General features: G+C 69.0%; 2 protein-coding genes across 6 annotated transcripts; one reads left to right on the forward strand and one right to left on the reverse strand.

Annotated features, from left to right (window-relative positions):
- Positions 1-1,542: 1,542 nt before the first annotated feature.
- B9D2 (B9 domain containing 2) lies at positions 1,543-6,439 on the reverse strand. 5 transcript variants are annotated; one of them, XM_048832811.2, is made up of 4 exons: positions 6,318-6,439; positions 3,602-3,693; positions 3,189-3,314; positions 1,543-2,647 (listed from the first exon to the last, which is right to left on the reverse strand). In XM_048832811.2, the coding sequence occupies exons 2-4, from the start codon at positions 3,687-3,689 to the stop codon at positions 2,334-2,336; spliced, it is 528 nt and encodes a 175-aa protein (XP_048688768.2). In that variant the 5' UTR covers positions 3,690-3,693; positions 6,318-6,439; the 3' UTR covers positions 1,543-2,333. The 5 variants fall into 5 exon arrangements, with proteins under 5 accessions (XP_048688768.2, XP_048688770.2, XP_048688766.2 ...); XM_048832813.2 differs by lacking the exon at positions 6,318-6,439 and adding an exon at positions 5,221-5,323; XM_048832809.2 differs by lacking the exon at positions 6,318-6,439 and adding an exon at positions 5,112-5,192.
- TMEM91 (transmembrane protein 91) lies at positions 5,458-16,444 on the forward strand. The gene is given in 6 exon segments (XM_075122657.1): positions 5,458-5,464; positions 9,839-10,082; positions 12,520-12,604; positions 12,606-13,001; positions 14,056-14,193; positions 14,739-16,444. Coding segments are annotated over 6 exon segments (1,029 nt in total). The 3' UTR covers positions 14,898-16,444.
- Positions 16,445-19,129: the final 2,685 nt, after the last annotated feature.

Raw genomic sequence — 19,129 nt, forward strand, 5'->3', positions numbered from 1 at the left:
CAGGCAGGATGCGGAATGAATGCGACAGGCCTCAGCTCAGCCCCTTGTTTTAAACAGTCACGTTCCCCCCCAGAGATGGAGAGAGAACCCAGGAGTCCTGACTGCCAGCTCCCCTGATCTTACCGCTAGCCCCCCCCCTTCCCTCCCCTCCCAGAGAACCCAGGAGTCCGGCCTCCTGTCTGCTGGGCAGTGGATGAGCTGCGTCCCATCTGGAGGGTGAGCACAGCTCTTCCGAGGGACGCTGCCCCGTTAACGGGATTCGCCGCAGAGCCGGAGGGTTAATGAGCCCTGGCTCAGTGGGGGGCCTTGGCAGCCCAGCCCCCGCATGGGCCCAGTGCCCAGGGCCGGGGTGAAAGCTGGACCCACCTGCCAGGAAGAGCTGGTGCTGGCAACGAGACTTCCGGGACGGCTCCCGCCAGCCCTTCCCGGAATTTCACCCCCAATTAGGCCGGGCGGAGGTAAGAGCCGGGGGGGTCGTGAAGGTCAGCGGGCAGCGGAGCAGCAGCTGGCTGCAGGTGGGCACCGGCCTGGGGCCAAGTTGGCATCAGACACTGGCTCCAACAGGCCACAACCTGCACCAGTCAGCCAGGGAGCCCGCGGCCAGGGCTAGGAACAGCGGGGCGGGAGTCAGGACTCCTGGGTTCCCTACCTGAGCTGGTGCCCCTCACTCCTGACCTGCAGCCCCTGCTAGCCCAGCCCTGGGCCCCCCTCAGCTCAGCTGGTGCCCCTCACTCCCAGCCCGCAGCCCCCTGCTAGCCCAGCCCTGGGCTCCTCCCCACCCTCACTCCTGACCCCCAGCCCCCCCACTAGACTAGCCCTGGGCTCCCCCCGACCCCAGCTCTGCCGGTGCCCCTCACTCCCGACCCGCAGCCCCTGCTGGTCCAGCCCGGCCTGGCCTCGTGGTCTCTCAGCCCCGATGAACTCAGGCTCCGAAGGGAGGACGCCAAGCAGCCGGATGGGGGGGCCCGGGCCCGTCCGTCACACTGGAGGGAGCCGGAGGGCGGCTGGGGGGGTATTAACTGGAGCAGACGTGGGCCCCATCCCGGCCAGGCTCAATCCAGGGACACACGTGGCTGGCATGGGCCAGGGGCGCCCTCTGCTGGGGCGCCCCTGGAACAGCACCAGCCACTGACCCCTTGGGGACACGGACAGGGGGCAAAGCGCGAGCTAGGGCCCCCCCAACGGGCCGAGAGCCACCTGCCCCCCCGAGCTAGGGGGGAGCAGGAGACACTCATCCCCTCCCCGAGCTCCCGGGGATATCGTCGCCCTCCCGCTGGCTGTTCTCGGCCCACGGAGCGCGCCCACCCCGCTCGGCCCTTGTGGCAATGAGTTCCACGGGCTATGGCACTTCTGGGGGGCGGCAGGCTGGGGCGGGAACGAACGCGGTGCAGGCGTCTGGGGGCAATCGCTGATTTTGTTTCTACCCCCCCCAATCAACGGGCCCCCCCACCGTTCTGCAGCTACACCCCCATAATCTTTTGCTGTAGGGGTCACCATGGCGATCGGTGGGCGGGGGGAGAAGAGAAACTCTCGGAAAAGCCGTTAGTGCAAAAGGATCTTTATATAAGGGGGGGTTGTTCAATGGGGGGCAGGGGAGAGAGACGGGGGAAGACGGGCGGGGGAGCGCTTTGGGGAGCAGGAGGCAGAGGGGCCTCCCTCCCCCCCGCCAGCCCCCAGCGCTCCCCATGGAGCCAGCGATGGGTCCAATTCCCACCGGCCCCCGGCGGCTCTGCACCCTGCCCGGACAGCGCTGCCCCATGTTACAGAGGGCAGGGGGCACAGGGGCCAGCCCCAGGTCACCAGGGTCAATGGCAGAGCGGGGGAAAGAACCCAGAAGTCCTGCCCCCCCCATGAAACATAAACAGACTGAAGCCAGCCCACCAGAGGGGAAAGAGCTCGTGGCCCCTTCCCCACCCCCTGGGCCAGCCCAACTCCCCCCCAGCCCCGTTCTTACAAAAGAGCCCCATCAAGCAGCTGAAATGTCCACACTGTTAAAGGGGGGAAGGCTTTGCGGTGACCCCCCTGGATTCAAGGGCTTCCCCAGAGCCCCCCCCCCGGACCCTGCAGCAGGGGCAGGATCCGTGCAGACCCCTCACACCCCACCCCGTGGCAGGGGGTCCATACAGCACCCAGCCCGCGATGGGGAGCCTGCCCGCTCCCTAGAGCCCCGCCCCATGGCAGGGGGTCCGTATAGCACCCAGCCCACGGAGGGGGGCCTGCCTGCTCCCTAGAGCCCAGCCCCATGGCAGGGGGTCCATACAGCACCCAGCCCACGGAGGGGGGCCTGCCCGCTCCCTAGAGCCCCGCCCCGCAGCGGGGGGCCTGCCCGCTCCCTAGCACTCCACCCCGTAGCGGGCAAAGTGGCGCAGCACCACGCCCAGCTCCAGGTGCACGGTGCCCGCGGCGGTGGTCTGCAGGCGGTACCGGTCAGCCCCCGTGTAGATCAGGTCGCTGTTCAGCAGCTGGGGCCCCCCGCCCACGAAGAGCTGAGAGAGCCGCTCCTGCCACGAGCCCAGGGGCTGCCAGGTGACGCAGGCCAGCGCGTGCCAGCCCGGGCTGCAGGGCACGTGGCAGACGCCGTAGCCGTACAGCTCCCGGCGCCCGAAGGGGTCCTGGTGCCAGACCTGCACGTGCAGCTTGGGCCAGCCTGACGGCAAGAGAGAGGGGACCCGTCAGTGCCCAGCCCCCTCTGCAAGCCAGGTGCCCCCTGCCCCCCAAGCCAGCCAGTCCTGCCCTGGGGCCGGATGGGAGCGTTTATCCATCCTGGGGACACTTCTGCAGCCGAGGACACAAGGCGCTTCCGGAAGCAGGGGGATGTATGGCTGCACCTGCCCCACCCGGGCTCTGCCCCCCACCCCAGAGCCATCCCCAGCTCCGGCGGGGCCGAAGGGAGGGGAAGAAAAGCCCCGGGGGAGACGGACTGGAAAACAAACGGCCTCTGGTGTCTCACACAACTGGAGCCAAATTCCCTTCACTGAGAGAAACTAACTCACGCCTGGCCAGGGCTGCCACGCACCCCCCGCCCGCCCGAGCCAGGGCTGCCTTCCCCGTCCCTGCCCCACTCTGAGCCAGGGCTTCCTGTCCCCCACCCCCAAAGCTCCCGTCTGGAACCCGCAGCCTTCCCCGGATCTCCTGGGCCATCAGTCCAGGGAACACCGGGGCTGGAACCAGCGGAGGGAGAAACTTACCCTGCAGCCCCTTGGTGGCAAAGTGCAAGTCGATGGGGTGGGACCAGTAGGCCACATCGTCCAGCTGGGGGTGATCCACCTGCGTCTGCCCCTCCCGCAGGCCGGACAGCAGCTTCCAGGCGCCACCTGGGGGGGGAAGCGCAGTCAGTGAGGGGGGCAGAGGCTTCAGGAAGGGAGCACATGAGAGCTGAGGAGAGAACCCAGGAGTCCTGGCTCCTAGCCCTCCCCCACCCCCCAGCTGTAACCACCAGACCCCACTCCCCTCCCCGAGCCAGGGAGAGAACCCAGGAGTCCTGGCTCCCAGCCCCCCTGCTCTAGCCCACTAGCTCAGGCTCTGGGCCTCTGCAGCCCTGTTGCCCCAGCCCACGAGCGGAGCCCCTTTTTCCCCCAGGCAGCCCGGGGCCCCGGCTGACCTGTGTGGATTCCCCACTTGCAGAAGAGGCTGCTGCGGGGGAAGCCGCTGGCTCCCACGATCTGCCCGATGAGGTGCACTTCGGCCATGATCCTGCAGCAGGGGGAGGACAAGGGGCGCGGTTAGAAATAGATCCCAGGAGTCCGGGCTCCCAGCCCCCCCTGCTCTAACCACCAGCCACCACCCAGAGCCGGGGAGAACCCAGGAGTCCGGGCTCCCAGCCCCCCCGTGCTCGAACTATCACCCCCCTCCCAGAGCCAGGGAGAGAACCCAGGAGTCCGGGCTCCCAGCCCCCCCTGCGCGAACCATCAGCCCCCTCCCAGAGCCAGGGAGAGAACCCAGGAGTCCGGGCTCCCAGCCCCCCCTACTCGAACCATCAGCCCCCTCCCAGAGCCAGGGAGAGAACCCAGGAGTCCGGGCTCCCAGCCCCCCCTGCGCGAACCATCAGCCCCCTCCCAGAGCCAGGGAGAGAACCCAGGAGTCCGGGCTCCCAGCCCCCCCTACTCGAACCATCAGCCCCCTCCCAGAGCCAGGGAGAGAACCCAGGAGTCCGGGCTCCCAGCCCCCCCTGCTCGAACCATCAGCCCCCTCCCAGAGCCGGGGAGAGAACCCAGGAGTCCGGGCTCCCAGCCCCCCTGCGCGAACCATCAGCCCCCTCCCAGAGCCGGGGAGAGAACCCAGGAGTCCGGGCTCCCAGCCCCCCCTGCGCGAACCATCAGCCCCCTCCCAGAGCCGGGGAGAGAACCCAGGAGTCTGGGCTCCCAGCCCCCCCTGCGCGAACCATCAGCCCCCTCCCAAAGCCGGGGAGAGAACCCAGGAGTCCGGGCTCCCAGCCCCCCCTGCGCGAACCATCAGCCCCCTCCCAAAGCCGGGGAGAGAACCCAGGAGTCCGGGCTCCCAGCCCCGCCTACTCGAACCATCAGCCCCCTCCCAGAGCCAGGGAGAGAACCCAGGAGTCCGGGCTCCCAGCCCCCCCTGCGCGAACCATCAGCCCCCTCCCAGAGCCAGGGAGAGAACCCAGGAGTCCGGGCTCCCAGCCCCCCCTGCGCGAACCATCAGCCCCCTCCCAAAGCCGGGGAGAACCCAGGAGTCCGGGCTCCCAGCCCCCCTGCGCGAACCATCACCCCCCTCCCAGAGCCGGGGAGAACCCAGGAGTCCGGGCTCCCAGCCCCCCCTGCGCGAACCATCACCCCCCTCCCAGAGCCGGGGAGAACCCAGGAGTCCGGGCTCCCAGCCCCCCTGCGCGAACCATCACCCCCCTCCCAGAGCCGGGGAGAACCCAGGAGTCCGGGCTCCCAGCCCCCCCTGCTCTAACCATCACCCCCCTCCCAGAGCCGGGGAGAACCCAGGAGTCCTGCTCCCGGCCCTGCCCAGCGCGCGGCTCCGTGTTCCTGTGCGCTGCCGCCCGGCCCGCCCCAGAGGTGGCTGCATCGCCGGACACACCCCGCCCGGGGCTGGGGCGGCGCGTGCTCGGGGCGTGCCGGGGGCGCGCACGGGGAGGCGGCGCGTACCCCCGCCTCAGCTCGCACCGGGGTGGGGGGTGGAAGAGGGGCCACCCCGCGCATGCGCACCGCGCGACGCCCGCCGTGCCCCGCCCCTCGCTGCCCGGGCGCTACGGACCCGCGAGCGACCCCCCGGCCCCGGCCTCGTCTCCAGCCGCCGCTCCCGCGCCCCGCCCGCCGCTGCCACGGCAACCGGGGAGGGCGGGGGCCCCAGCCCAGCGCCGAAGCCGGATTGGCGGGCGGATGAGGCACGTGACGGCGTTTGGGCGGAAGCCCCGCCCAGGAAGGCGGAAAGCGGGCGAGGGTCGCGGCCATCTTGAGCGCGGCAAATGACAGCCATCGTGAGGGCGGCGCCATGTTGGGTGGGTCATGGGAGGAAGGGGCGCCTCCACTGGGCGGGGTGAAGCCCTGCGGCAGCCATCTTGGGAAGGGCAGAGAGATTGACAGCTGGGGGGCGGGGCTGGGCATCGTGGGAGTGACAGGGAGACCCTGCCCCAGCCAGCCCATAGCTGATGGGCGAGCTAGAGTGGGGGGGAGGGGAACCCGCCCCCCGGCTGCTCCCCCTCCCCATCGCCCTGGCCCCACAGGCAAAGCGCTTCGCCCCAGGAGGCCGAACCCTCGACCAATCCCAGGCCCCCCGATGTGCCCCCCCCAACGTGGGACCAACAAACCCCCCCCTCGGCCGCAGCCAGAGGCGATATCCGACCCCCTGCCCCCCACCTGCCTCCCTGCCCTGCAGGGCCTCGGACTCACGCAGCTGGAGGGAGACCTGCTCCCTGCATGGGGCCCTAGGACAGGGGCTGGAAACACCTCTTCCAGCAGCCTGCCTCGCACCTGAAAGTGCTAGGGGGTCAACCGCCTTGAGCGAGAGGGAAACTGAGGCACAGAGAGAGATGGCACCTGCCCGAGGTCACAGTGGAAATAAGTGGCAGAACCAGGGAGAGAACCCAGGAGTCCAGGTTCCCTGCCCCCTTGCTCTAACCGCTAGACCCCGCTCCCCTCCCATAGCCAGGGAGAGAACCCAGGAGTCCTGGCTCCTAGCCCCCCCCCCCGCTCTAACCGCTAGACCCCGCTCCCCTCCCATAGCTGAGGAGAGAACCCAGGAGTCCTGGCTCCCAGCCCCCCCCCCCCCCGCTCTAACCGCTAGACCCCGCTCCCCTCCCATAGCCAGGGAGAGAACCCAGGAGTCCTGGCTCCCAGCCCCCCTGCTCTAACCACTGCTCCTCCCTGCCGCTCAGCCCGGCTTCCCTGGGGCGCTTCGCTCTCCTGGCCCCGCGGGTTGACCCTTCTTGCCAGCACCGCGCGGCTGCCGGGCTCTTTCCAGCTGCCCGTGGCCAGCCCGCCCCCACCCCGCCAACTCCGAGCTGGGATTATTTCCTGCCTCTCGCAATTAAACTGAAACGCCAGAGTGCAGCGAAGACAACAGAGGCACCTAATGCCCCCGCCCGCCTACCCCCACCTCCGTCTGCTTCCCTGCGCAGAGAGCCTGCGAGCTGCCTTGGGAGGGGGCGGGGGGCTAGCGAGGGGGAGGGGGCAGCCGGCTGAGCCCTGGCCCATTCCCGCTCTGCATGAATCCCAGTTAGCCCCGTTCCCTTCCTGGTCTGGAGTCCTGGCCAGCCGCACCCTGGGGTGATGCCCAAGGCAGGACGGCCGCCAGTTCCAACCCAGCCCAGGGCCTGCGTCCTGGCGTCAGGGGGTGGCTTGTCAGAGGGCGTGGGATTGCTGGGGCTCAGAGACACCGGGGCCAGCCTCGGAGCAGGGAGCGCTGGCTGGGCTTTTCTCCGGAGAAAGGCTCAGGGACCAGCAGGGCTCGGGGGGAGCCCAGGGCCGGGCTGGCAGGGGCTGCGGGTCAGGAGTGAGGGGCACCAGCATGTGCTGGGGGGCAGGGGGAGCCCAGAGCCGGGCTGGCAGGGGGCTGCGGGTCGGGAGTGAGGGGCACCGGCAGGCTGGGGGGGCCCAGGGCCGGGCTGGCAGGGGGCTGCGGGTCGGGAGTGAGGGGCACCGGCAGGCTGGGGGGGCCCAGGGCCGGGCTGGCAGGGGGCTGCGGGTCGGGAGTGAGGGGCACCGGCAGGCTGGGGGGGCCCAGGGCCGGGCTGGCAGGGGCTGCGGGTCGGGAGTGAGGGGCACCGGCAGGCTGGGGGGGCCCAGGGCCGGGCTGGCAGGGGCTGCGGGTCGGGAGTGAGGGGCACCGGCAGGGCTGGGGGGGCCCAGAGCCGGGCTGGGAGGGGGCTGCGGGTCGGGAGCGAGGGGCACCGGCAGGGCTGGGTAGCGAGGTCTATTAATAACTGCCGCGATGCTGGTTTGGCAGCAGGACTCCTGGGTCCCTGGTGGCTGCTCCCGCCTCCGCGTGCGTGGGGAGGAGGCGGCGTTGGGGGAGGGGGGCTGTTCGCACCCAGATCGGGGCCTTTCGGTAACTCAGCACCCCATTGGCGGGAGGGAGACGGTTCCTTGGCCCCCCCGGCGCTGCTTGGCCCCTTTTACTTTCCGCTCATGGATTCTCCCCCCCACCCAGCACGTTCCCTCCCCTGCTCCCCGGGCACTTCACGGAGCGGGGGGGTCACCAGCCCCCCTTTCCAGCTGTGGAGACCGCGACCCAGAGCAGGGACTGGGGGCCAGTCTAGGGCCCTGTCCACTAGGCCACGCTGCCAGTCTTCCCCCTCCCGCCACCGTGGCCGGCTGAAGCCCCCCCGGGAGGGCCTGGCAGGGGGTTACGGGCCCCCAGAATGGATCAGACCAGCCGTCCGTCACGCTGAGCCCCCCAGACACCATCCGTCTGCCTCCCCTCTCCATGCACCCCCTGCAATGGGGGGTGGGGGCGGGGGCCCAACTGGGGGGGGGCAGGCTGTGCAGTGGGCAGCCTACCCCAGACCCCCCCACCCCCAGCAGCTCGGCTGGGGGCCCTGGGGGCAGAACCTGCAGCTCGGGGGGGGGGGAAACGCGGGGGGGGGGGAATTGCTTGTGCCACCCCTCCCCCTCCCCCGCCTGTCTGTGAGCAGCTGGCTGGTGGCTGCCCAGCGCTGTGGGGGGGCGGGGGAGGGTGACAGTTCCAGCAGATGGCAAAGGGGGGGAGGGGAGCTGGGGGGAGGTAAACGGAGAACGCGGGAGGGGGGGGGTTGCTGAGTCCACAGGGCTGGACAGAGGCTGCGACTCCCCACCTGACCCCCAGCCTGCCCCCCGCCGCCAGGCCTGGGCCCAGCATCCCCAGCAAAGGGCGATAATGCCCCCGAGGTGGGGGAGGGACTCCCCAGGGCAGGGCCCATCCCCTGCAGGGTCTCTGCAGGGTCTGTGCAGCGCCTGGCACCGAGGGGGGGGGCCTCCAGCTCTCGGCCCGGTGGCGCCTTCAGACGCTCTGGGAGACGGGCCCTGCCCCACAGAGCCTGGCGACCTCAGGGGCCACCAAACATAGACCCATCAAAGCTGCCCTCGCAAGCCAGCGGTGCCCCTCACTCTCGACCCGCAGCCCCTGCCAGCCCACCCCTGGGCTCCCCCCTGCCCCCCAGCTCTGCCGGTGCCCCTCACTCCCGACCCGCAGCCCCTGGCAGCCCGGCCCTGGGCCCCCCCAGCTCTGCCGGTGCCCCTCACTCCCGACCCACAACCCCTGCCAGCCCGGCCCTGGGCTCCCCCCCTGCCCCCCAGCTCTGCCGGTGCCCCTCACTCCCGACCCGCAGCCCACCCATGTGCCAGTTCCCTTCCCTCCCCCACCTCCCCCCCACGCACGGAGCCCACTATGAATGATTCATCAGGCCCCGGAGCGTTACTCTTGAAGGAGCCCGGCTGCTACAGCCCCCGGCTGGGCTCTGCTTCTCCAGCCCCCTCAATCTTCCATGGGCCCCTCGGCTCACAGGCCGGCCGGGGACGCGAAGCCGGGGCCAGCCCTTGTGCAAGGAGCTGGCTGGGTCAGCTGGGGCCGGCGGCCTCCCAGAGGGAAGGCCCTGGCCACTGGGAAGCAATGGGCCCCCCGACCTGTGGAAGGGGGAGCCCAGGGCTGGGCTGGCAGGGGCTGCGGGTCGGGAGTGAGGGGCACAGGCAGAGCTGGGGGGCCAGGGCCGGGCTAACAGGGGGCTGCGGGTCGGGAGTGAGGGGCACAGGCAGAGCTGGGGGGCCAGGGCCGGGCTAACAGGGGGCTGCGGGTCGGGAGTGAGGGGCACCGGCAGAGCTGGGGGGCCAGGGCCGGGCTGGCAGGGGCTGCGGGTCGGGAGTGAGGGGCACAGGCAGAGCTGGGGGGCCAGGGCCAGGGCCAGGCTAGCAGGGGGCTGCGGGTCGGGAGTGAGGGGCACCGGCAGAGCTGGGGGGCAGGGGGGAGCCCAGGGCCGGGCTGGCAGGATTCCCTGCCCCCTGGCATTGGCTGGGTCCATGGGATGACACCGCCCGGGCTCTGCCCCCCCGTCCCCAGGTGCTCAGCGGGGAGACCCCGTCAGCGGTCAGGGCGATTCTTCAGCCCGGTTAATTCGCTCCCTGCATCTGCCCCCCCAGCCGGGGAGAGAACCCAGGAGTCCTGGTTCCCATACCCCTCACATCTCTACATTGGGGGGGTGGGGGCAGGTCTCACTGCCACGCCAGGTCCCCTAATGCTGGTAACAAAGCAGTGATACAACCCCCCCCCCAGCGCCTCCCCCCGCTTTCCAGCCCCCCCACCCCCCGCCGCCCCCGGCCCAGGCGCGTGGGAGCGAGCCCGGAGCAGGCAGCGCTTCTGGGGACCCCCAGCCCCCCACCCCCTCTGCGAGCCTGTCCCCCAGCCCCTCCCAGCCCCCCCGAGCCTGCCCCTTGCGGGGGGCGGGGGGCGGAGCCGGGCTGCGGCTGCATCGCGGAGCTGCTGCGGGCTCCGTGCGGGGGGCGCGGGACGTGCGGGGCCGGGGGATTTTCGCCTCTCCTGCCGCGGGGGGGCCGGGGGCCCGGAGCAGCCCCCCGGGATGGAGGCTTGGGGGGGCTGCAGAGCGGCTGGCGGGGGCCCGGCGGGCGGAGGCGGGCGCTGAGGTGCCGGTAAGTGCTGGGGGCAGAGCCGGCCAGGGGGGGTCCCTGGAGCCGGGCAGGGGGGCAGGGCCCCGGCGGGTGTCAATGGGGCCGGACCCATGGCTGGGGTCAGTCGCTGGAGACGCTCGTTACACCAGCTGCGGATCTGGCCCAGAACTGAGGCGGGAGGGGGCTGCTAAGCTCAGCACAGCGCCCCCCCCGCAACCTCTCCCCGAATCCGAAGGGGTCCGGGGCAGAGCCGCACCCCCTGTCCCTAGCGGGGGGGACACAGGTTCCGGTGCGGGGGGGGGGAACGAGTCAGTGTCTTTCCCAGCTGATTGCGTGGGGGGCGGGGGGGTGAGAAGCCAAATCTCCTTCCTGCCCCTCCACAGGGGGCTCTGCCCCCCCATTCACGACCTCACCTATTGCCATAGGAGCGACTAACTCGGGGGGGGTAATGGGGCTGCCCCCCCAGGTAAAGTCTGGGCTCCCCCAGGGCCAAGGCTGGGCGTGGGGCCGCGATCCCAGAGCTTCGGGTGGGTTCCTTTGTTTTGTGAGTGCGGTCCGTGGGGCAGCCCCCCAGCTGGGGTCCGTCGGCCGTCGCTCCGTTGGGGTCCCTGGGGCCAGCCCCCCAGCTGGGGTCCGTCGGCCGTCGCTCCATTGGGGTCCCTGGGGCAGCCCCCCAGCTGGGGTCCGTCGGCCGTCGCTCCGTTGGGGTCCGTGGGGCAGCCCCCCAGCTGGGGTCCGTCGGGGTCGCCACACGCTGGAGCTCGGCCCATGTACCCAGCGCACCTTGCAGACCCAGGGCCGACGCTGCGGCCCCCCTGCCCCGGTGGCCGGAGCCGGGGGCTCTGCCCGCGGGAAGGAGCTGGGTCTGGCGGGGCCCCGCCGGGCTGGGACGCGGATTGACCAGCCCCGGCCCACGGGCGCCAGGCAGGGGACAGGCGGGTGCGGGGCAGGGGGGTGCGACCTCTGCTTGGGGGCAGCGCCGGGCACAGAAGCGGGGCTGGGAGCCGGTGGCCAGTCTGCAGCGGAGCTGGCCTAGGGAGCGGGAGAGAAACCTGCCCCCCCGCACCCCCCCGGCCGGCTTCCCACGCCCCAGGGGGTGGCGCAGATTCCCGGGGCTCCCCAGCGCCGCCCGGCCCAGCTCCGAGTCCCTCACCAAAGCCCCGGGGAGCGATGGGAGCTCATGGACCCGGGCAGCTGGGCTGGGTAGATGTGGACGGGGAGAGGAGTGGGGTGTAGTGGTTAGAGCAGGACTCCTGGGTTCCATTCGCAGGTTTACCACTGACTTACACCAGGGGCTCCGGCCCCTCCCTTTCCCCTCTCCGTGACTCAGTTTTCCCCCTCAGCCCGCAGCGGCGGCACCAGTTTGCTTCTGGGCGGGCGGGGACTGGAGGCCAAATTCATCCCAGCGCCCTGTGCCGCTCCCCCCGGGCGCCAGATACCGGCCCCCCCCAGGACTCAGCGCGTCCTTCCCCGCACCTCCCCCGAGCCCTCCGCCTCCTGCCGTCCCGACCCCACCGCCCGGCTGCTCCTTAGGGCCCCGCCCGCCCTCCTGCCCCCCAGAAGCGGCGGAGCAAATCGGCAGCCGGCTGCAGGAGCGAGAAGATTGGCACAAAACCGGCAGCCGGGCGGGGAGGAGAAGCCCCAGCCGGGAACAGCGGCGGGAGAGGGGCAGGACCTCGGCTGAAGGGGGCATGGGACGGGGGGGCTGGCAGGGCGGCTAGGACTTGCTCGCCCAGGGACCCATCCACCCTGGTATCCCGGCTAGGGGACGGGGAGGTTTCTGCGTCCACCCAGAGCCCGGCCCACGTGGCGGATCCAGGCTCTCGGCAGGCAGCCGGGGGGGGGGGCGGAGGGGGGGGCGGCATCTCGGCAGGGTTGGACCGAAGGTTTGGTTTGCAGGGGGCGCGAAGGGCCCCCGTGAAATGTGCGCTCCGGGGCAGGGGCTGGTTGCCGGAGATCATGGGCAACTCTGCGCTGCTTCCCTTCCCTGGGGGGGCCCCTGCAAGCAGCCGGTCTAACTCTGCGCGAAAGCAGCTCCAGCCCCCTCCAGGCAGCCGCCAGCGAAAGGCGCTGGGCGAGGCAGGGACCCACTGTTGCAACGAATGGTCTAATCGGCACCTGGGCTCCCAGCATCAAGACCCAGGGCTCTTTGCTTCGGCCAGGCGGGGGTTCCCCAGGTGGCAGAATAACGCCCCAAATGTCTCTTCCTCTCCTGGAGCAGCTGGACTTTGTCCAGGCCCCCGGGGTCTCTGGGAGGGAAGTGGGGTCTAGTGGTTAGTGCAGGAGGCTGGCAGCCAGGACTCCTGGGTCCCTTGGCCAGCTCTGCCCCTTGTGTGTCATAGGGACAACGCTCCTCCCTTCCTCGCGCGCAGGGGAGAACAGCCTGGCACCGCTGCCAGCGGAGGGAGCCGCTCCTCCTGCTCCAGCCTGGGAGTCTCCTTTTTTTGTGCCCCTACAGATTCATCGTGTTTATCCCTTACTTCCCCCCACCAGGTGACCTGGGAGCCCAAGACCCCGCCGGACGCCCTGCCGCAGCAGGGATCCCCCCCCCGCCTCATGGAGAACAGCCACGAACTACAGCGCCCGCTGCTGGCCAAACCCTCCGGGGGCGCCCTGGCTGGGGTGGCGCAGCGGGAACACCCCGGCTTCTTCTCTCGGCCCGGCTGGAGGCGCCTGCCCCCGCCACCCCCCGAGCTGGCCCAGCAGCTGCTGGACGCAGGGACCCTGCAGAGGACAGTGGAGCCGCTGGGCAGCCCCGAGCCGGCCCCCCCCCCAGGCTCCACATGGAAGACCGGGGAGCCCCCCAGCTGGAGGAAGCAGGGGTACTGCGAGACAGCTTTTGGGGAGCCGGCCGAGCGCCCCAAGAAGCTCTGCCTGGAGAAGGACATTCACACGGTCTGCTGCGAAGTGGGGGACGGAGAGCTGCTGCCTGAGTTCGAGGTGAGGGGGGGCTGGGAACCCAGGCGTCCGGCTGTGCCCTGCCAGCAGCTGGAGGGCACTGGCCTGGGGGACGAATCACTAGCCACCTGCTATCGCTCCGTGAGCTCCAGGGACTGGCTCACGAGCCCGGTCAGTAAATCAATGGCCTGCAGTGGGGCTGGTCACAGTCCACACTATCCCGGAGGGTCTTTGGGGTTCCCTGCTCGCCGGGTCTGGGGAGCAGTACCGGGTTTACAATGGCACGAGTGGGGCCCCTGGGACTGGTGCAGAAGCCTGGCCAGTCTCAGTCAGTTGTGGGGGGGACAGTGTGGGGGGCTTGGCTGGGCCCCTCCAGGCAAGTGGGTCTTGAGGGACCCGGGCCGGGGCAGGCCCTGGCCTGGCTGATCGCGCCACTCCGGAGTTGGTGGGTGTTGGGTGGGGGGGCCGGGGCTGCGTGACGCGGCCTGGGCCCGCCCCTGAGGGGAAGGGGCAGGCTGGCAGCACGGGGCTGGGCAGGCCACTGTGCGTCTGGCAACTGCCAGTTTGTAAATAGTGCCCCGGCGCTGGGCTGGGCGGAGCGGGGCGACCCCTTCCATGCCCCATTGCCCCTGGCTGGCCCCTCGCTCTGGGGACCAACCCCGCCCCCCACCGCGCCATGCACCATTGCCCACATGGGGGCCCACAAATGGCTAATCTGGCCCTGCCCAGGAGCGTCCAACCAGGCCCTCACCACAGGGCTGAGCTCCGTAACCCGGGGACCCTGCCCTGCAGCCGAGGGGCCCTAGACTCAGGGTTCAGAGCTCTGCTCCACTGATGCAGAGGTGTAGCTGGGAGCCAGGACTCCTGGGTTCTCTCCCCAGCTCTGGGAGTGGAGTGGGGGCTAGTAGTCAGAGCAGGGGGCTGGGAGCCAGGACTCCTGGGTTCTCTCCCCAGCTCTGGGAGTGGAGTGGGGGCTAGTAGCCAGAGCAGGGGGCTGGGAGCCAGGACTCCTGGGGTCAACCCTGGCGGCCAGGGGAGCGCACTCCCCCCACCCCCTGATCTGGATTCCCCCCCCCCCCCCACATCCCCCCCCCAGAACGACTCGGCGAGCGAGAGTGAGAGCGACAGCGACTTCGGCCTGATGCTGCCGCAGGATCACCTGGGCCTGGCCGTGTTCTCCATGCTCTGCTGCTTCTGGCCCCTGGGCATCGCCGCCTTCCACCTGTCCCAGAAGGTGAGCGGGGCAGGGACAGGAGCGGCCCACCCGGGAGACGAGTTTGCTGGGCCTCCACCTAGCCCCTCCCCTCCCCCCCCCTGCAGTAAAATCTGGACAATTTGCATACATTATGGGAGATATTTGCATAACTTCCTCTGCCCCCCCAAAACTGGTCCAGTCCCTCAGGGGGCCCCCAACCCCACACAGGGCACTGTCACAGTGCCCACCCCCGGCCCCCCCATCCCCAGAGCTTGGGGGGGTCAGGGCAGAAGGGGCACTGCGTGGCACATAGGGCCGATGGGGTGAGAGGATCTGGCCTGGGAATGGGGCGGGGGGTGTCTCAGGGTACCCAGCTGTGGACTGGAGCCCAGGCTGGGGCTGGATCAGGGTACCCGGCGGGGCAGGGGGCAGATGGCGGGGGGATCTGAAGCATACGGGAGGTGTGTGTGGGGCGTCATGGGGTATCTAGCCAGGGGTGGGGTTATCCATGGGGGGGTGTCTCGAGGGGGGGAGGTCTCAGGGGATTCCTCCTCCCCCCTCTAACCGGCTCTCCCCTCCCCCAGACCAACAAGGCCTCGGCGGAGGGCGATTTCCCGGGGGCGCGGGCGGCCTCGCGTCGGACCTTCGCGCTGGCCGTGCTCTCCATCCTGCTCGGTGTCTGCACCTACATTGGGGCCGTGGTGGTGCTCATCGCTTACCTGTCCGACAAGGGCCCCCCCTAGCGCCCCCGGGGGACGGACAGACGGGGGCCGGCCCAGCTGCCGCGGGCTCCCTGCACACGCCCGAGCCCAGCGCCGCGGGGATGGAGGCCAGCAGAGAGAATTGGACTAGCAGTTCCCTCCCCCGCCACCAGAGACATGGGCCCGGACGCCTGGGTTCACCAGGAGCAGGGTTTGGGAGCTTGGTTCGTGGTGACCGACCAGACCCACTTCCTTCCTTCCTCCTTCACTGCACCCCCAAACTGTATCCCCATTTTGTATGTCCCCCGCCCCCCAGCCTTCCACTCAGGGTTGCGATCAGTCCAACGGGGGCGCCCTACCCAGTAAAGGCCCCATCCACTTTGCCCGCATCTGCTGGGCAGCAAGGGGTCAGCCCCAGCGGGGAGGGGAAGGGTTAATGCCCCAGGCGGGGGTGCTGCTTTCCCACTGCCCCCAGGGGGTGTAGGCCCATAGAGAGGCCGTGGGTTATCTCCTGGAGCCAGGGGGCTGGGAGCAGGACTCCTGGATTCAATCCCTAGCTTCAGGGGAGAGAGGTCTAGTGGGTTACAGGGTGGAGGCTGGAAGCCAGGACACCTGGGTTCAATCCACAGCTGGGGGGTTAGGGCTAGTGGGTTACAGGAGGGGGAAGAGCTGGAAGCCAGGACACCTGGGTTCTATCCCTGGCTGTGGAAGGGGCATGGGGTCCTGTGGTTAGAGCAGGGGGGGTTGAGGAGCCAGGACTCCTGTGTTCTCTACCCGACTCCCTGTCTGACCTCAGCAAATCCCTCCCCCTCTTGGTGCCTCAGTTTCTCCCTCCAACCCTCCAATCTCACGGTTGAGACAATTCATCCTCAAACGAAGCAGGATGCAGCCGCTTCCATCCTGCGGCAGCCAAGTAAGTCCCCCGCGCTCTCCGCTGTGGGGGGATGCAGCCGTGGTCCTGCCCCACTGGCTGCAGGCTCTCCCGTCGGGCCCAGAGCGTCTGAGCGGCCCTGCAGCTCCACCCCAGCTTGGTGGGCCCTCACCAGCCCTGCTCTGGCTTTTTCAGTGAAAGCCTTAAATGTTCCCTTGATCCCCGCTCACGCGGAAAACTTCCCCAGGAGACGGCGTGGCTGGCTGGCTCACCAGCTCTGCTCTGACAGCGGGGAAACCGCGAAGATCCACCCCACCCCGGTGCTCCCCCATCCCACTCCTCCCTCCCCGCTCACCGGAGATCGGGAGAGAGACAGCGAAGCCCCTGCTCAGCCAGGGGAAATAGTGGCTTGGTGCCGGCTGGTGCTTTCAAGAGGCACGGCTGGGTGGGTTTAACGGGTCTGCTCGCACGGTACAGCAGCGCTGAGCTTGAGCAAACGGGGCCAGGCCCCCAGCGGCTGGGAATCAGCGTCGCTCCCGTTGGAGTCAATGGGGCCAGGCCCCCAGCGGCTGTGAGTCAGCAACAGAAAGCAAATTAGAGCAGCTGAACTGCGCTCAGAAGCTAGTCTAGGTTCACACTAGTGTCAGCAGGAGAATTTGGCCCTAAATTGGTTCAGGCTGGTGCCACTCCCAGGATAGCAGCCCCCCCACCCCGCCCCGCCCCTCTCAGGCCAGGTTTTCTAAACCCCGCACCCCACAGAAAGCTTGGGGTTAAAAACCTGTCTGCTGCATTTGAGCCAACCCTTCCCTTCCCACTGCGACAGCCCAGCCCTGGGCCAGAGCGGGGTGCCCGGCCTGCAGGGCGCACCCGGCCCCCCAGCGCATTTCAGGAGGCCCCTGGGCCGCGCACGGACCCCAGCGCATTTCGGGAGGCCCCTGGGCCGGCTTCAACACAATCTACTCACAGCCGATTCCTTAGCGCTTGGTGGTCACGTTTACAGCAGTTTAGGTCACGCACGAGTGCGTAAACAGCCAAGATTAGACAAAGAACCCAGCTAAACACACATGAAACAAGCAGAACTTGAAATACACGTGCCCCACTCGAGATGGCTGCATCTCAGTGCAGAGTGAGGGATCCATGTATGAACAGCCCGTGCCCCACTCCACCCCAGAGGCAGCTGCATCTAAGCATTGGGTGAGGGGTCCCTGCACAAAGTCCCCGTGCCCCACCCCAGAGGTGGCTGCATCTCAGGTCCCGGAGACAGGTCCCTGTATCTACAATGCTGTAGCAACTGGAAGAGCATTAACCTTCGCAGCACCCCTGAAAACGGCAGGGGGGATTGCGAGCGGAGAACTGCTCCAGACAGATTTTTCAAACCCAGGCAGCAGATTGAGCCTGCCCCCCCACCGCAGAAATTAACTGGAGTCACGCGGCTAAATCCACTGGGCAGATGTGAAATGTCACGGCCCAGCTGGCTGGGTTGTTTCAGTGCAGAGCCCCAGGGTGGGGGCCGGGGGCCGGCTTTGCTTTTCGGCCAGCCCAGGCTGAGTCCTGCTGGGCTGGGCCTGGACCACTTGTGGCTCATGGGTCCGACACCCCCACCGTGGCTGGGAGGCCTGGACCACTTGTGGCTCATGGGTCCGACACCCCCACCGTGGCTGGGAAAGATGGGGCAGGGCTGCGGGGAGTCGAGCTGGGGGTGCTGCTCTCAGCCTGGCGGGACAGCGGCTGGGGTCTAGCCTGAGCCCAACACCCCCACGAGTTATTAAGTCATGCAGATCTCTCTCCACTGCCTGCTGGGGGTTTTCGGGGTGGGGGGGTTTGCCACAAGGTGCGAGCATAAAAGAATAAATCCCGTTCCCCGCAGCCAGTCACGTCACTGGCTGGGCTTGGGGAGCGTGAGGAATGGGCCATTGGGGTGCAACTTCATTTTTCGCTACAGGGCCTGAGGAACGGGGGTGTTCAGCAGGGTCCCCCCAGCCTGCACCGAGGGGCCGCGCCCGGGCTGGGAGGGTCAGGGGGCGTGGTGTGAAAGTGGGAGGAGGTTGGAAAGGGGGCAGGCAGACGGGTTAGGGCAGGAGATGCACACGGAGCCGACAGGCAAATACAATCATTTCATCAAAGCGATTAGGCTCCTTAACCAAAGCAGCGGCCTGGCTCCGCCAAGGAGGCTGCTGACGGTGAAGGGGGGGAGCCCCATGATTTCAGGGGGGAGGAGAATCCCCCCCCCCCAGAATCCAGAGGGGGCACGGCCAGGGGGTCTTGCTGGCTACCTCCCCGCAGGCTGTAACTGCAGGGGACCCGTGAACACAGGCCGCGGCTGCTCTGGGGTGGAGCACAGCGAGGGTGCAACACGGGGACTGCAGCTGAAGGAGAGGGCTCCAGGGGGGCGCTTCATGGCCATCAGCAGACCAGGCCGGGGGGGGTGCCAGGTCCACAAAGGACCCTGGGGAGGAGGGAGGCTGAGGCGGGGGGGGGGGGTCGCAGCTCATGCTGGGACCCCAAAACCAAGCTGAGCAGCCAGATCCTCCAGGTTGCAGCAAACCTGGCCACGCTACCCTGGGGTTTTGTTCCCGCTCCAAGAGCGGGCGGAACATGCTCATTAATAGCCTCCTTGGTGGAAACGGCAGAGAGCACGCTGGGCTAGGACTCGCAGTGGGGTCTGGGGTTAGAACGGGGGAATCCAGACTCCTGGGCCCACTTCGAGGAGGGGAGTGGGCTCTAGGGGGGAGGACGCTGACAAACCGGAGAGGGGTCAGAGAAGAGCCAGTGGAATGACCCTGGGATCGGAAAACCTGCCTGAGCGCGAGCCGCAGACCGGCCGAGCAGGCGACCTGATCCCATGGGGGGAACGAGTCGGGAAAGTGAGGGGGCTGCAGTCCACGGCCAGGAGCCGGCTGGGAGCTGGAAATAGGTGGAAACGTTTAATGGGGAGGGGAAGGAACCAGGGAACCACTCGCCAGCAGGGGCTGGTTTTTCTCCTTCGAACAAGAGTTCCTTGGGGGCCACCCCAGGGCAGACAGGATCACCCCACCCCGGCTGGCCTGGGCCCCGCTCCCGGTGGGGGAGAGATCAGAGCACAGAAAAGGGACTCCGGCCAAGGGGATTCGGAGCAGGCTGCGGGTAGGGCAGAGGGGAAAAGCCACGGAGCGGGAAGGGGGAAACGAAGGAGGGGAGAAAGGAGGACACAGGGAAGGAATGAACGTGTCACCTACTTTCACCCCGGGGCACAGCAGTGCCCGGCTGCAGCCGTCGAGCTGGGCTCAGGCAGGTGGGTTCGGCCCTGATCCGGGGTGCGAGAAGGGGCGGGGGCCGGGGCCGAGAAGGGTAAATAAAACGGGGGAACGAGCCAATGAAAGGAGAGAGAGAGAAATCAGCCCATGGGTCACTGACATTTCCTGCC

The sequence above is a fragment of the Caretta caretta genome, chromosome 23 (genome assembly GCF_965140235.1).
Source record: "Caretta caretta isolate rCarCar2 chromosome 23, rCarCar1.hap1, whole genome shotgun sequence".
Lineage (NCBI taxonomy): Eukaryota > Metazoa > Chordata > Testudines > Cheloniidae > Caretta > Caretta caretta.